This window comes from Chelonoidis abingdonii, chromosome 2 (genome assembly GCF_003597395.2).
Source record: "Chelonoidis abingdonii isolate Lonesome George chromosome 2, CheloAbing_2.0, whole genome shotgun sequence".
NCBI lineage: Eukaryota > Metazoa > Chordata > Testudines > Testudinidae > Chelonoidis > Chelonoidis abingdonii.
This window is the reverse complement of record NC_133770.1, coordinates 87,165,774-87,182,507: the sequence shown is the minus strand read 5'-3', so window position 1 is coordinate 87,182,507 and position 16,734 is coordinate 87,165,774. Positions and strand designations below refer to the sequence as shown.

Below are 16,734 nucleotides of genomic sequence, written 5' to 3'. Positions count from 1 at the left end.
TCTCAATGAGCAAAAAAATGTTTTTTCAATCCAGTTTAACTCCCCTTAATGGCTGCATAGCCCCTTTAAGAATGTTTGAAAGGGCTACGCTGTGTCTACATGGACACTAAGGAGGAGGTTCAACTGAGTTAAGCTACAGGCTTGTCTACTCTTGTAAATGTACCAAAATAGCTATTCTGGAATGATTATTTTGGTACATTTCCAAGTGCAGACAAGGCCTAAATCAAAAACACACACCTTTTTCTCCCATGCAGACAATACCGCAGGGTTTCTGGAGACTGGTCCTATTTTAACTCTAGGGGCAGGTCTACACTTCACACGGTGCATCGGTGCAGCTGTGTCACTGTGGTGGTTTAATGAAGATGCTCTACATCAATGGGAGAGAGCTCTCCTGTCAGCATAGTTAAACAACCTCCCTGAGAGACAGTAGCTATGTCAACGGGAGAAGCTCTCCCACCATCGTAGTGCTGTCTGTCCCAGGAGGTTAGGTCAGTGTAACTATGTTGGACAGAGGATGTGGCTTTTTCACACCCCTGAGTGATGTAGTTATACCAGTGTAAGTCTGTAGGGTAGACCAGACCTGGATAATGGATTGCCAATTCACTCAGGTTAATTTACACTACTTCAAACGCAAGTCGACACACTCCACAAATACTCCACCTCAGCCTAAGTGGCATTTGGCAATTAATTAACTTGAATGAAGACAGGACCACAAACTCTATACTAGACATATCCTGAAAGGGTGTAACCTAGTGAGTTTTTATTTATTTATTTGACACAGTTGTAAAGCACCCATCATTAAAAGCTTAGTTTTCAAGCTTATAAGCACCATTCAAGGAAGTCCAAGTCCTACCCCTTTTCTGTGGCCAAGTAAGGCCTCCGCAAGCAGGACCAGCATAATTCTGCTGTGGAAGATCAGGTAGGAGCCCATGCACTGCACTCTCTGCTCTGTGGGGATTCCTTGCATCTCAGCAGCGGATCCATAACACCACAAATCTGTTGACTATTCTAGAAAGGGAACATAGTCTGCAGGGGCTACTGCATTTTATTCTGCAGCTGTAGTTTGTCAAAGGGAAATCCAAATAAGGCCAGATATGAAGTGCAGTAAAGCACAGTGTTTGAATAGCTAAAGCAGTTTACCCATCATAATTTGAAAAGCATCCTCTCTCAATTACTATGGAATGTATTTTCTTGCACCACCTGGTGGCTTTTACCTGTAAGTGCAGCACCTGTCTGCAGTGCCAAATAGCTTGACATGCAGATATACTGCAGTTGGTCCACACTCTTTACATTTCCTCACTGCTTGTCTGGGCAGTGAGCAGTGTTGGGGGAGGACCTCTCATTGTAGCTGGGAAGATAACACGTCACCAATGTGTGCACGCGCGTGCACACACACACACACGGTACAAGGCTATGAAAGGGGGGAAGCTAGTGAGGAACTTTTCCTATGGCAATAGATTAAAGCTGAATCTTCATACCTCTGATTAGTTTGGCAACATTAAGAGCAATGGACAACATGACAACCACTATAATACATCTCCTAAAATGGCTAAGAGTAGGGGTGCAAAAGCATGGGAACAGAGAAAACAGGAGAAAGTTTATTCTGTGAACTGATTTTTAGTGCGAAACCAAAGAAATGTTGGAAACTAAATTTGGGACACTACAGATAATGGTCAATTTTTAAAGAAATCCTATTTAAAAAAAAAACCCAAACCACCACCGTCATAGGTATTCTGTTTCATTTCAAATTATAGACTAAATTGCTTCTTAGTGACTACCCTATTGACAGGAATGCCCTCTCTCCACACTCCTTCCATCTCCAATTTGATTTTATTTCTAGAAATTCAGGTTTACATTTCTGCTGTGCTGCCACTGCAGATACACATTAAAATGCAACAGAAAGCCAGTGCTGCATGAAAACAATTTTTATACTGGCATCACTTTCTTAGCATTGCCTTGATTGAGAATACTTTGCCCACCCAACAGAACCACTGTAGGATATCCTAAATACAATCACAAAACAAAAACAAAGACCTAAAGGGGCCTAAGTGCTTCAAACTAGTGACAGCTTCAGGATAAGGTCTAGGAAAAATCAGCACCTTGCTTTGCTACATGAAATTTAGTCTGATTAGAATGTAACCTGGGTTAGAATGTTAGGTTAGAATGTAACTAAGTGGGTAAATATCTACAACTTTTTGGGTTAGCTGGTGCCACACACACTAGAATTTCTTCTATACGACCCCGCCAGCACAGACACTGCTGGCAGTGTTTGCTCACCCCCTGCCATGTTGGGTCATAGTGTCTGCCCTATATCTCCTCTCAGCATAACGTGACATAATGCAGTTTCATCCTCCTCCTCACATGACCTGTGAAGAATCATTTACAGTTTAAGAAGCTCCTCCTCACCAACAGTTCTGTTGACAGCATCACGTATTTCTGAATGAATGGTGCCAGGCCAACTTCGTCCCTGAGAATTTGCTAAAATGAAGCTGAGTTTAGTTACTGGTTGTAGCAAACTTGTTAAGTTTAGTAACCAATGAATCTCAAGAAGATTGTTATGGCCATTATTAACAGCGCAAACAATGTCTACATTTTAGGAGTGATGTTGCAGCAAAATAAAAGTAACTTATTTAAATGGTGGTGCTGGAAGTGAAAAGCCACTCATAGCATGGTTCTTAATTTATACTACATGGAAGTGTAAGTGTAAACAGTTCCATTTCCCATAATGAATTTGTACTTCCTTTCCAAATAGCCACAATCCAGCAGGTGTTCACATTCCCTTAGTTCTCAAAAGTTCTGCTTTGGCTACCAGTAGTTGGGCCAATTTGATTTCTAAGCACTGCCCTTCATTAACGTAGATCAGGGGTCGGCAGCCTTTCAGCAGTGGTGTGCTGAGTCTTCATTTATTCACTCTAATTTAAGGTTTCACGTGCCCATAATACATTTTAACCTTTTTAGAAGCTCTTTTTCTAAGTCTATACTATATAACTAAACTATTGTTATATGTAAAGTAAATAAGGTTTCAGAATGTTTAAGAAACTTCATTTAAAAATAAATTAAAATGGCGAGCCCCCTGGACTGGTGGCCAGGACCTGGGCAGTGTGAGTGCCACTGAAACTCAGCTTGCGTGCCGCCTTTGGCACCCGTGCCATAGGTTGCCTCCCCCTGATCTAGATCTCTGAATTGGCTTGCGAATGAGGACAACAGTGGTACTCTTCCTTGTGCAGGCTGAAGATGGTAGAAGGGTGAGAAAACTGGGTGTAGTCTTTCTAAATGCAAAGAATACTTTACATACTGGCCTCCACCTAGTTCTGGTGGGTCCATCTTTAGGTGTAAAGTCCATTCACCCTCTTTAGTCATCAAATCCTAACCCTCTTGACTAACATGGTGCCTATTAGTGCCAATTACTATGAGGTGACTGTTCACTAAGGACTAGATTGAGACCATCAATTCATTTTCAAACAGTCCCTCTGATGTGTGGCAGGGGGCTCTCAGAAGCTTAAGATTCCACCATCAAACTGGAGAGAGCGTTTGAACAATTTCGTGGAGGCTGGTTGAGTCCCTTCCCTCCCTCATCTGGCCAGTGCTGAATCCTCTCTTCAGATTCAAGAGAAGAAAGTTATCTCTGGAGCTTCTAAAATTACCTCTTTGCTTTATTTATTTATTTTTTCCCCTTGTACCAAGGGCCAGATATTTTCAAATATTTTCCTGATGAATGTATAATACAGTCTTAGTCTCTCCAGTATTTGTTTAAATGGGATAACAAACGAATAGACTCGTTAGTCCCACACCCTTCTCTACAGGTGAAATATAAAGAGAGGCAGCACAAAGCCTGTGTGCCACTAAAGTCTAAAGGGTTTAAGTGGACAGAGGGCTCCTTGTGCTGGTGCTCTGCACTGGGGTGAGTGTTACCCTCAGACCATTTACACATTTGGTACTTAGGATTTATAACCAGTTTTGGGGGCAGTGGATGCACTTTTATGGAAGCCCTTTGTTCAAACATTGGTAGCATACCACTGGGCCAAGAGACTTGAAGCAACAGTTAATCACTTCTAACCTGTGCCAGATTTGAATAGCAGAAGGTAGATTCTGCAATATCTCAATTGGCTTTGTAAAGCCAGGCATTACACATCCTTTTAGAACAGGACGAGGTTGAGAGATTTGACAGGGAACTGGAGGAAGGGGAGAACACATTTCAAGTTTGTTACTCCCTCTCTCCGCCATCCCCATGCATATCATTGCTATTCCCTTGCTTACGCCACTCCTTTGCTTTTTCCTCCCCATGAGATTGTGGCATCCCTGAACTGTTTGTGTCATTGAAAACCCTTACCTTGGAGTGACTCGTGTGAGCTCATCAGAAGGGTGCAGAATGCGGCAGGTGGTGAAGGTGAAGGTGGAGTTGGTTTGTGACATGCACTTCCCAGGATGATGTACTAAATTAAAAAAAAAAAGCAAATTCTTTGCATTTATATATAAAAGGAAAATAAAAAGTTCAGTGTGCTCACAAAGAGATGCAAAAAGTGATGTAATACCTTGGGCTGGATCAATGCAGGGAAGGTGAAATATACAAGCTTACTGGGTTATTGGAATTGGCACCCATTCTGCAAACCAATCTCCACAAGTCTAAGTTTATTCTGACAATAATAAAATAGTTGCTAAATTTTCCCACCATTACTTTCACCAGTCTAGTTTCGCTGGTATCGTCAAAGAGGTTCAGATGATACAGTACTTAAAATGCCAGCTGCTGCCACCGCCAACACCCTTGACAGTGGCAGCAACAGTGGGAATTATAGGAACACATTCCTAGTGCAGATAAGGTTTCAGAGCATCTACAACATCCTGAACACTCTTGCAATTCAGCTTCTGGATTGATCCAGGCAAAGGCATCCCCATTACCTTTCATTTCAGTAATGGATCCAGCTATGCTATGTAGGCTAAAGCCACAGAAACCCTTACTAGTAAGTTTCAGGATGTACTGTGACTCCTCTCTGTCTGACTTTCAAATCCACAGACAGGATAATTTTAAAAATTTGGATCCACTACTGTACATCTGAGACATTTCCTTGTTTTTTAAGGCATAATATCCACAGCTGCAGTAGATAGCAATTTTTGATTATTCGTAAGTATTTGTTGTGACAGGTACAGAAAAACATTTTGGTACCGCCAATGGTTATTTCATTGTAAAAATGTCAGCTCTTACATTCTGATGACAGTATAGATAATCTGGAAAAGGAGATGATCTGGTTTGTAGGGAAAAGAAACATTAAGTGGTTAAGATGATGTGCTTAAGTTCTTAGCAGAGTGGTATGTTGTGTGGGGGTTATTTATTTTTTATTTGCTATAAAATGCAGCTGTGGAATATATTCCATTGCAAACTAATTAGAAAGTTTAGGAGCCATGCATCTGAGAAGCTTGAGGAACAACCAAAGAAGTTAAATACTATAATCAAAGATATCATGATTGCATAGGCTCTTATTTACTATCTGAGCTTTTAAAAATTAGTGGTGGCCAAAACAACATGCACAATAAAACATGCGTGTGATTCCCCCCCACCCAAGCCCTCTGAGGCATCTCCTGACTAGGCCACATTTTAGTGTTGCAGTATGTGACTGCTTGATAGATTGCCTTGAACAGACACCACACACCATTCAGAACTTCCAGAGATTCTCAGAAATGAGCAAGGCAAGTTCTGATTATGGCTGTATTTCCTCTTTCATTTGAAAAATATTACAGCTCAAATACTCGTGTGCAGCCAGACAGTCCTTAAAGAAAGTAGGAGATCAACAGGGTATAAGGTGCGAGAGAAAGCATGGGCAAAGTGAAAGGTGAAAACAGAAACAAGTGTCTAAGCACATGACAGGTGATTCACTACGAAGCTAGCCTCTCCAACTTTTTAATAATAGGAAATAGTGCCATGCACTAATGGAATATAATGTTTTTGGTTAAACACACTGGGGTGTGTCTTGTTAGGAAGTTTGGTTGTTAGTATGGTATTTAGAAAAATAATAAATAAATAAAAAGGCAACCAGCTCTACTTCACCTCCACAGATGATAATTACGGCGGTTCAGGAATCCCATTGTTTTAGAGATTAGGGTGAGCAATGTATTTATCTACTGTATAAGTGGGCACAGCCTAGCAATCATGATTCTGTGCATATTGTGAAAAATTAAAATAAAAGCTGGAGAAAGATCTCAAACAACAGACATGAAAAAAAGATTATTTGGTGAAAACATCGAAGGACAGACAAAGCAGAGATTAAAACAGTTCTTGCTAGATGATGAAAAAAACAGAACAATGCAATGCTGGTTTGAGATTATGAGCCCAGCCCAATTATGCACATGGATACAGAACAGTAATTGTATTTCCCTCCCCTATTGATTGCAGTAGTCACTGAAGAAGACACTAGTTGTGCTTCCCCTCAGATTTGAAATGGGCACACTGAAGATATAGCTGCATTAGCAAAAGCAAAACTCGTAATTAATGAGTCTGTGAGATAGGAAAAGGCTGCTAAAAGTACAGAAGTCACTGATCCCAATAGTAAGGGATACATCAAAATGATTAAAGAGAAATCGGTATTCAAAGCTATAGATTTAACCCTCCAAAATACCACTAGGAGAACGTGGACCAGCTTCATCCTCCATCAGTCAACAAAGAAGTCTATCAGATTGCTGTAGCATTTTCCATCCTTTGAACACAATATGGAGAGAGTAAGAACCCATCATTGTAAATGATCAGTACTTCCCAAAGTTCAGGAAATGCAAACAAAAGACTTATTCCTAAGCAAACCATCCTACAGAACAAGGGTCAGATCCTGAGCTGGTGTAAATTGGTGTGGAACTCAAGGGGACTATGTAGTTTTACACTAGCTGAGGATCCGGCTTGTTACGTTTAAAACAATACTTTTCTGCAGAAGTCAAATGATCAAGATAAAAAAGCCAACTATATTTAAGAGGAGGAAAATGCTCTGCTCTCTCCTGCATATTCGACAACAAACATCTGCATGCTGATGGGTGACAGAGTATCTTCAGAATCCTGCCTCAGTCTGATTTATATACATTTCATTACAGGGACACCTGCTAAAGCCCCTGACCATTTCTGTACTTTTATTAACAATCCTTTTTAAAAAGACAAATAATTAGCAACAAAAATTCACAGTAGGATGAAAACAGAGAAATAGTGCAAAACACAATTTGTTTAAAAAAAAAAAAAGACACGAGAAATTCTCTTGAGGGGTGAAAGTGATTTATACCAATCAGTGCAATTTAGAGCAGCTCAGGCCTGTTTCAGGTACAACCAGGCCACCCACAGACTCAAGGAGCCATTCTGTCAGCTAGATACAGCATAGTGCAGATACACTCTGGCCATGCTCCCAATGCTGGGGTAATACTCAATTGGCCATTTAAGCTGGTTTTATAGCCCCTCTGTGCCACCAGAGAGGCACAAATGGGCTGTAGAAAAGCCTAGGGCCTTCCTCACCCACAGAACACTGGACAAATTTGGTTAGTGGAAGAAATGGAAAAAAATTGCTGAAATTAACAGAAATACATTAACATATAATATTGGGTCCAGACTCTTTCTCCATTATGCCAAGGATGTTGATTGATCTTGTGAGACACTGCACTGATTGGAATGCATTGTACATCTTTGCACTGCAGAATATTTCTCTCATCAGATCTATAGTCCCCCTGAAATAGATGGAGGAATTGGAAGGGTGACTTGGATGGCCGTAAGACATCTCGGAGGCCTTAGGCCTTAGAGACTAGGTTTGTGTTTTTTAAAAGCTGGAGTGGGCCATTCTGTCCAGCATTTTGGACGTGGGCTTGTGCTGAGGAAAGGATCTAGTCCCTTGTCTTTGATTAGAGTGTGGAATCACCTCCATCACTACTCTTCCTCAGAAGGACACTTGCCCTCTTTAGGGTTTGAAGCCACATTCCCCTTTGCCTTCTTTAGCAGGGGTTGGTTGGAAGCAGGGATGGGAGGGTGAACTGCAGTTGGGAGGAACTAGCTCATCTCTTTGGTGCAGTAAATGTTTAAAGCATTAAATATTTCTTTTACTGCTGCAGTGAAATAAGTCATGGCTGCTTTAGAGGGGATGGGAAGGAAGAAAGGAGGATGACTAATAAAGCAAGGCCCCTGCAAGGGCATCTGTTCTTCAATGGTGCTATTTTGATATTAAATATGGAGTCCAAGGGCCCTGCATCCATTATTAGTGTGTCATCATTAACATACCCCACAGGGGAGGAGAAATGCTTGAGCCTAGACAGCCTGGCAAAAAACATCATCTGTGTCATCAAGTGGCACACAGCACAGCAGTGTGGATGTTTCAGGTACTTCCTATAACAGGCTTATTCTCCAGGACAACGAAAGATGGCAGCTTTAGCATGGAGAAAGAAAGGTCCCCTCCACTGAGCTTTACCTTCTCTGTTGTTGTTGAATCCATAGCAGACTCTAACTCTGCTGATAGGAAACAGGACCAGAAAGGGGAAGTTAACAGCTGAAAGCCTACCTCAGGCAGCCTAGTTATGTCTGCTGGAATCAAAAATCAAACAGGGATAGTCCGCCAGAACCAGCCTTAACAAAGGGGCTGATGTCACATGTTCTGATTAGCTGGGTCTCTCTGCTGCTCAGAGGACATAACCCTGACTGATCCACAGGCAAGTATCTACAAGAGGGCAAGCAAGGTACTTCCACCTCCATCCCTCTTCAAAAGTGATGTTCTGGAGCTTCTTCTCTACCCTCTGTTCTGTGCTTGAGCAATGAATGGCTCTCTGAACAGCAAGCTTTCCTGAGTTCTCTATCATGAGTTAAAATCCTTAGACACTAGAGGAGCGAGGATAGAATTACCTGGCTTTGGTGGAGAGACTGAGTCAAAGACTCAATATTAGTAATGTTATTTTACTTGGTTATTATTAATGGGCTTTACAGTAAAAACCACCAAATAAAAAACAAACAAACAAAACACCACACATCTTAACAATGCCTACGATGGTATATCAATGATTTCTTATTTGTATTACATAACACCTTAACTATACCTTGCATTAAAAACAGACTAAAATATAACATAACTGAGCAAGGATGGGTTTAATGAGTGAGCAATTGTTTAAATGAATGGCCTGTAATGGAAGCATATACATTAGTTCAACAAGTGTACTGGTATCCAATATTATTTACGTGGGTATGATTTTTCTAGGCTTTTATTGACAGAGGTCTGCTTGTCACAAAATATACAACCAAAGAGTACAGAAATGAAGTGGTTTCACATTTTTCAATCATTAATCTAGCTTCTACCTGACTGTAGGCAGGCAAGGATATTTGAGTCAATCTGTAATGTATCCCTACCTCAATATAATGCGACCCGATATAACATGAATTTGGATATAACGTGGTAAAGCAGTGCTCTGGAGGGGCGGGGCTGTGCACTCCGGCGGATCAAAGCAAGTTCAATATAACACAGTTTCACCTATAACGCAGTAAGAATTTTTGGCTCCCAAGGACAGTGTTATATCGAGGTAGAGGTGTACTTTTAACAGCAACAAGCAAAAATTAATACTGACAACTGTTCCTTTTACAAAACTCCCTTTCAAATATTTATACCATCTTAGAGAAGATAATACAAATGTGCATCAACATCTTGTTTTAAATAGATATTAGTGTATTTTTATTCCTTTTCCATACATTGCTAATAATTTCTTGTAGGTACATATTAGTCTTCCTAAAAACAACCAGATTTAAGGCATTCATTATGTACTTCCACCATTTTAGGCACTTGTTTTGAAAAACTCCCCTTCTCTCTACCTTTAGATGCCAAGTTTTAAAAAAGAAATGAGTGCATAGGCCTGATCCTGGAATCCTTCACACAAGTAACCTCATCAGGGCCAGCTCTGACTTTTTTGCCACCCCAAGCAAAACAAAAAAAGGGGGGGTGGCGACTGCCAGAGCGGCAAAGCAGGGTAAAAAAAATGGTGCAGCCAGAGCAGCAAAGCGCTGGGGGGGGGACACAAAACAAAAAACTGGCGCACCTGGAGCAGCAAAGCAGGGGGGAAAAACCTGTGGCGCGGCTGGAAGGGCAAAGAAGAGCGGGGAAAACAAAACAAAAATGGCTTGGCTGCAGCAGCAAAGCGGGTGGGGGAACACAGTGTGGCTGGAGCAGCAAAGCGGGGGCACAGGGGGAGAAACAACAGCGCAGCCAGCAAAGTGGGGGGAGGGGGACAAAACAAAAAAACCCTAAGGGCAGCTGGAGCGAGGGTGCAGGGGGACTCCCTGTGCTGCAGAGTGCATGCCCGGTCTAGCAGGGGGGAAGGGGAGGGAGTGGGGGGGGAGAGAAAGAAGTGGGACGGCCAGCTTTTCAGCAGGGCGCTCGCCATGCGGCCCCAACCGCCGCGCTGCCTGCCGGGAGGGCTCCGCGCTGCTCCAGACAGCGGTGAGGGAAGGACACGGGCTGTCCTGCCGAGTTTGCTGCAGGGCGTTCCCCTCCTCCGCCCCCTACAGGGCGGCCAGAGCAGCGAACAAAAAAAAAAAAAATGCCGCCCCATAGAATCTGCCGCCCCAAGCACGAGCTTGCTCAGCTGGTGCCTGGAGCCGGCCCTAGAGCTCATGCAAATGAAGAGCTGCAGGATCAATCCCTATGACTCTGAATCAGCCTACAGTTAAATATGCACTTAACTGCACACTACTCACTACTTACATACTTAAAGTATATTAGCTAGCTAGCTTAGGGCCTATGTAAGGAAGTCTTCATCTGAAAATGCCTTCTGTCTCGTAAAAGGATTCTGTCAAGCTTTAGACCCAAAATAAGGCTTTTAATAAAGAATGTACAGAAATATATTTAATGTGATTTTGCTGCACCAGTTACTTATCCCAGGAACTATGCTACATATTCTTGAATGTCATCTACTGGCACGTTTCCTATTAACCAATTATTTACAGTGTAGAGTACTTCTAATTAGCCTTTATTTCAATGAAACTTTCTGTAGCGGTTCTGAATTTTCAGCGAAAGAGCATTGTCCGTGTACCTGAACCAGACAATCTGACTACAAACTGAAACTGACTAGTCTGGAACAATGAATGTTTTTTTTTAAAAAGGAAAGAAACAGTATAAAAGGTGAAAAAAATAGACGTTTAAGTGCTTTCAGTTTTAATAATCTCAGGTATTACTGGCACATATAAGGCTATTTTTTAAAATGTATGGGCTTTAACTTGAGAGTACGCCTTTAATATCCTCACTATTTCAATTATGTCAAAAATCTCCATGTAAGAGAATACATATTTCACAGAGAATCTGATTGTGCAATTTACAATGCAGAAGTGCATTTACAATGCACTGTGCCTACATGTAACCTGGAGTGCTCTGTGAGCACATCAGTTCATCCATATATTGCAAATTGCAGGGCCAGGGGCTCAGTTTGTACTGAAAAATCTTAATACCATGACTATGAGTATTACTCCAGTCCCATGTGCCGAAGTTATTCAAAGCATTTACATTTGCTGCAGTTCTCAAACCTTGAGAGAAAAATCTTAAAAACGAACATCAGTCACCCTTCAGTCAGCAGAGATTTATGTCCCAACCCATCATCCAGATGAAAGGACAGTGCAATTTGCCTCCTTTTTTTTGGCCATAAGACATCTTCAGCACTACCAGAAAGCATCAGCCTTATTTGCGCTCTTGAACCTAGGTATTAGCGCTTAAAGAGAATGCTCATTGTAAGTGCTCATCAGTAGGCCGCACAAAACTGTCATAGCAGCTCACGTTAGCTGCCCATAAAGATGTAAACTGGAAATGCTCCTCACAACCATCTGATGGAAGGATGTGGTTCTTGGAGGTAGACAAGACCTATCACAGTCTTGCAAGGCAGTATGTAATTCTCAGAAGCAGACATACAATATATGATGAATTGACACTTGGCCAAAAGGCTGAGAAGATCCTATTATTGCATATAATCCTGTAAGGGCTTATTTCCAGGAGTTGTAGTATTTTTATGGCTGCCGAGATGCATTGTAAGGAAGGTATTTTCTTGCTTCAAACATCTTCTAAAGTGGAGCTTCCACAAAGGAAAAAACTTGAATTTTTCCACAAAATGAAATCTGATCGTCCAGATTACTTTCTATATTCCCTTTGCTTTTAATTCAGTCATGTGTTCTTAGAGAAGAGTTTATTCCCTGACAGCCTACCTTCTCCACTTGCTTGATCTTGTAATGAAATCAGCCCTGTTTTTGTGACATTGCTGTACACTCTGATGGAATGAAAATGAATGGAAGGTCAAAAATAAATAAAAATCAGCATTTGATTTCCCTGAAAGATCAGACAAGAAGAAAAGAAGTTGAGAAAAGCAGTTTTGCCAATATTTAAATACAGAACAGCAAAGTAGAAAAAAATATTATGAATTCCCCCCAATAAATCCTTCTGCAGTGACTGTCCCTAAAAAATAAACACTGATTGTGTACCCTACATTTAAATTATGCACAGCTGTAAGTAAATATTTACTTACAGGGCACTTTTCACTGTAAGCTGATCTGTTTGGGAGTTTCCCTAGCATGGGGGTGTCTCTTTAATTGCTGCAGGTAAGTGAATGTTCATCAGGCCCTTTCATTAAGGAACCACAGTGCCTGTTATAACCCTCTTGCTTACACAAGACATTGCTTATCCAGTCTTTCAGGGTTTACTTCTGCCTCATTGCAGGAGCTTTTTCTCCAGCAATTTCTTTTTCTTGAAAAGGAAACTGTGGTAGAAGGTGTATAACTCATGATTGCTGAGGTCAGACAGATATGCTCTAAGAAGCATGAGGAGTCATACCAAAGCTTCACCGGACATCAGCTTCGTGTTTCATTCACATTTGTTAAGAGAGGGGAGTGGTTATTAGGCTCTATAACAATAGTACAATAATGACAATGTGTTGGCAATGTAAAGTCTGCATTCCAGTCATCTAACAGCATAAGAGGTAGTTGGTAGCTTCCAAAGTGATGAATCATTCCAATGCAGAAAAAAGGGATGCAGCAATCTCTCACCCCTTCACTTGAATGAGACTCAGAGTGACTGCAACTCTGGCTGTGATCCACTGATGCCATTAGGTCCTCCACAGTAGGACACAACAGGCTATACCGAAAGCTGTGCCATTTGGAGGAGGAGTTGGAGATAGAATTCGTAAAAATGACTAGATATACACGAATTAGTTTTCATGGAAACCTCAGTATTGGCTGGGTTTGTCACTGATAAAGAATAATGATTAATATGAAACCATAAAACAAGTGAAGCGTCAGATACAAAATTACTCTTTCCTTCCAAACTTAAATCTGTTTTAAGATAAATTTCAATATACCTGCATTGCAAGACAATTTGTAACTTCTGTGTAGCCACAAACTGTGACATGGCTCACAATGTCCTGTGTATGAAACAGTATTTTGAGTCATTTAACGTATTCATCGTTGTTTTCAGTCCCAAGGATAGAATTTGGGAGTGGTTTAGTGGAAGGGAAAAACTGGTGTTTGTAAGGAAAATGATATGTGATTACTGTTATCTTCCACGTACAAAATACTTTTAATTCTTAGCTGGATGACAAAAATCTTTATGGGCTAAATTTTAAGAAATGTGTATTTAAGGTAACTGGACACTCAATTTGGAGAATTCATTTGCTTAATTTTAAGTGAAGACACATCTATTGGTTTCACAAATATAACTTAGATGCACTTTTTTGAACATTTAGCCTTATAGAATCCAGCTTTTTCTAAATAAGAATTAAAGGAATGTGGCATTGTCCTTTTTGAATGTCTAGAAAAATATTATATAGACACATAGAAAGAAGTGTATATATATATAGTGTATGTTTGTGTACATATACATATCACAAACTCCAGTCTCTTTTAATCATTTGAATGAACCACTTCTTTTTAGCAGCCTTCTCTTATCAAACTAAAAAAGGAAAAATTAACCATGTGCCTTAAAAATGTAAAAGAAATTAGAAGATTTGTTAAAGAAAAACATTTTGAACTAATGTTAGACCGGGCATATTTTAATTACCACACACACTAATGTGCAGAAGCTACACACAAAGTGACACTATGGATGATGCTCTGGAAAGATGTGAGAACAGCCCAGTAATCAATATCCTGTAAAGATGTCAATTTTACTGGACTTAATGAGGTTCCCTCACCAGACCCCTCATCATCGGCAGTCGTGGACTCCTGCATCTCCTCTGTGAAAGCCTGAGACTGGCTTGGATTACTCTTGCTGTCTGAAACAGTCACTTGTGCTTGTGACCTCTCACCTGAGGTCTCTATGTGCTGAATTGGTGTTGAGGTAGTTAGGCTCTTGTAAGAAATGTCACCTGTCTCATCTTCTTCATAATCATTAAGGCAATACACTTCATCCAGGTCGAGGTCCAGAGTTCTGAAGCCCTTAGTGACAACCCCAGGCCTTGGGTCTAAGATTCCCCCCAGGTGAGGCTGAGCTAGCTGCTGCCAATGATGCAGAGTGGCTGAACCTTTAAGAGGAAGAAAAAACAAAACAAAATCAGCAAGCAAGTCTGAGTATTTCTCTCAGCTGAACATCTGGATATTCTCATTTCACTCATCTAGGGTTCAATCCTCGTCTCGCTGAAGCTTTGCCATTGGCTCCATGCTTCCGGGATTTGGTCTTTAGTTCTTGTATTCAGAGGATTGTACAACACCACAGAATTATGGCTTTTAGATTGTCCCAAAACAACTAAATAAAGCATTGACATAAACACTAGACAAGGGCAGTGGGCCAAATTTTCCATATTGTAAAGAGGATAGGTAGTGGCATCCTCCTTTCAGAGCATGCACTCTGGGACTAACAATACAGAATTGAAGACAATATACATTTAAACAGCATACTAATTACCAAAATGGGCAAAGTCAGAAAAATGGACACCAAAGATTTCTGCCCTAAGAAGGCTGATATCAACACACACTAGAATTTACTACTGGTGACTAATGGAAGGAGAACAATTATATAGAGGATGCTAGAAAATTATATCAACTCAAGTTTAAAGGAAGGAAGAAAAACACTAATGATTTGTTTAATCGGTTCTAGCTATTTTTATAGCCTCTATCTGAGCCTCTATACTACTGGAATGCACTAGTACATAAGTCTACTCTACTATACCTGCAATTTCATCCCTGGGAAGTAATATTTTGAGTGTGAAAAAGGTACATTTTAAAAAGAAAGCAATGAAACATGAGACAATGAGCCAGCAAGAGCAATTCATCACCATACACATCAGTCCAGGAGTGCTGGTTATGAACCTGGTCCTGTACCCCCTGAAATCAGTGGAAGATTTATCACTGATTTCACTGGGAGTAGGATTAAACCCTACAACAAGAACTCAAGAACTCAAGCTGTACTCTGATCAGCCTACATCAATTACGCTTTTATAGTGTATAGAAAAAAATGGAGGTAATTTGCTTCAGATCCCATGCTGGTGACTTACTTGAGAACATTCCTGTTCACATAAGCAAGAAAATTATTCAATTTTTCTTACCAGAACATGATGTTTATTCAATGTGATACAGTGCAATAAATAGTGTGTTTGGTTTCAAGGTGGTATTTAAGACTACCAATTTTCAGTTACTTGGTCTTCTACGTGAAAAACTTAGTGGACCATAATATTGTGGAGGGGTTGTCTTAGATGAATTAATGTCATGTGTCCAAAAATACCCACAGAGTAAATTATTACTTTACATCAATAACAAACTACATAAAATATATTTTGGATAGTAACTGGACTTCTGGGAATAGTGAATGTAAAAAGAATGGGCTATTACTTATTCTTGGTTTAGCACTACTGAAATAAATGAGTTGCCCCAGGAATGAATCTAGCCCATTGTGTTTTGAAATCAACATTTTCAGGTTATATCACAGAAAATCAATAATAGAATCATTGCAGTACAGACAAAGATACACATGTTGGACTAAACTGACCCTGGTACAGAGGGCCAGCAAAATGCTTATGCTCTAGCTAAGTCTCTTGTTTGATGGACTACATCAGATCGAAGCTGCACACTAGCCTTGGGGCAGCCTTCTGCACTAGGGTGAAAGTGACCATTTGAAAATAAATAGTTTATGCACAAAGAAAAGTAACATTTTCTACCCAATATTTATTACTGTGCTGTTCCACATAAGTTTATCTTTGTGCAGATTCTATTGCAAGAGATGGATCATAGAGGATCAAATATTGGTGTGTTTTTTTATTAAAAGCCACAAACACCCTACAGGATCTTTCAGAAAGCAAATGACAGAAACCAAAATCTCTCTGTATGAGCTATTGTACAATTCTACACAGGTTGACTCCTTGACTCCTATTCACTCCTTATGTTCAAACTTTTGAAGAGAAATACCCATTTCACTTCAGACCTCACCAAAATCCACATCTTGTAGCAACGTCGTAGAAAGAAAGCAGTCAGTGGGCAAAATGAGATCTTTGCCATGGGGATATATTCACCCCCAACAACTTTACTTTCATTCCAAACCCTCGTGTTTCTAATTGCAATGTATACTATCACAGCATATGTCAGTAATCGCAAAAGTCAAAGCCAGGTAAACTTCACTGCACGCAAGAGGAAGTTTCAGCTACATCTGCATTGTGATGTGCTACACAGTGGTATGTTGCATCTCCTTCATTATACGTTTTTTAAAAAGTGAAAAGTAATAATGTTCTGGATTCAATTTTTTTCCTGAAAAATTATTGCAAATGCAGAAGGCAACATAGCTTCTCTCT

The 16,734-nt window shown here is 40.4% G+C and overlaps 1 protein-coding gene across 8 annotated transcripts in view; it reads right to left on the bottom strand.

The window, feature by feature from the left end:
* TRAK1 (trafficking kinesin protein 1) overlaps window positions 1-16,734 on the bottom strand; it is a 190,442-nt gene that overhangs the window by 4,314 nt on the left and 169,394 nt on the right. For 5 of the 8 annotated variants that reach the window (XM_032763372.2, XM_075062531.1, XM_075062529.1 and 2 more), the window contains 2 exons: window positions 14,149-14,478; window positions 4,331-4,433 (listed from right to left, as the gene is read on the bottom strand). In XM_032763372.2, coding sequence (XP_032619263.1) covers window positions 4,331-4,433; window positions 14,149-14,478 — 433 coding nt within the window. The remainder of the gene's footprint in view (window positions 1-4,330; window positions 4,434-14,148; window positions 14,479-16,734) is intronic. The other 3 variants (XM_032763373.2, XM_032763371.2, XM_075062530.1) reach the window with 1 other exon arrangement.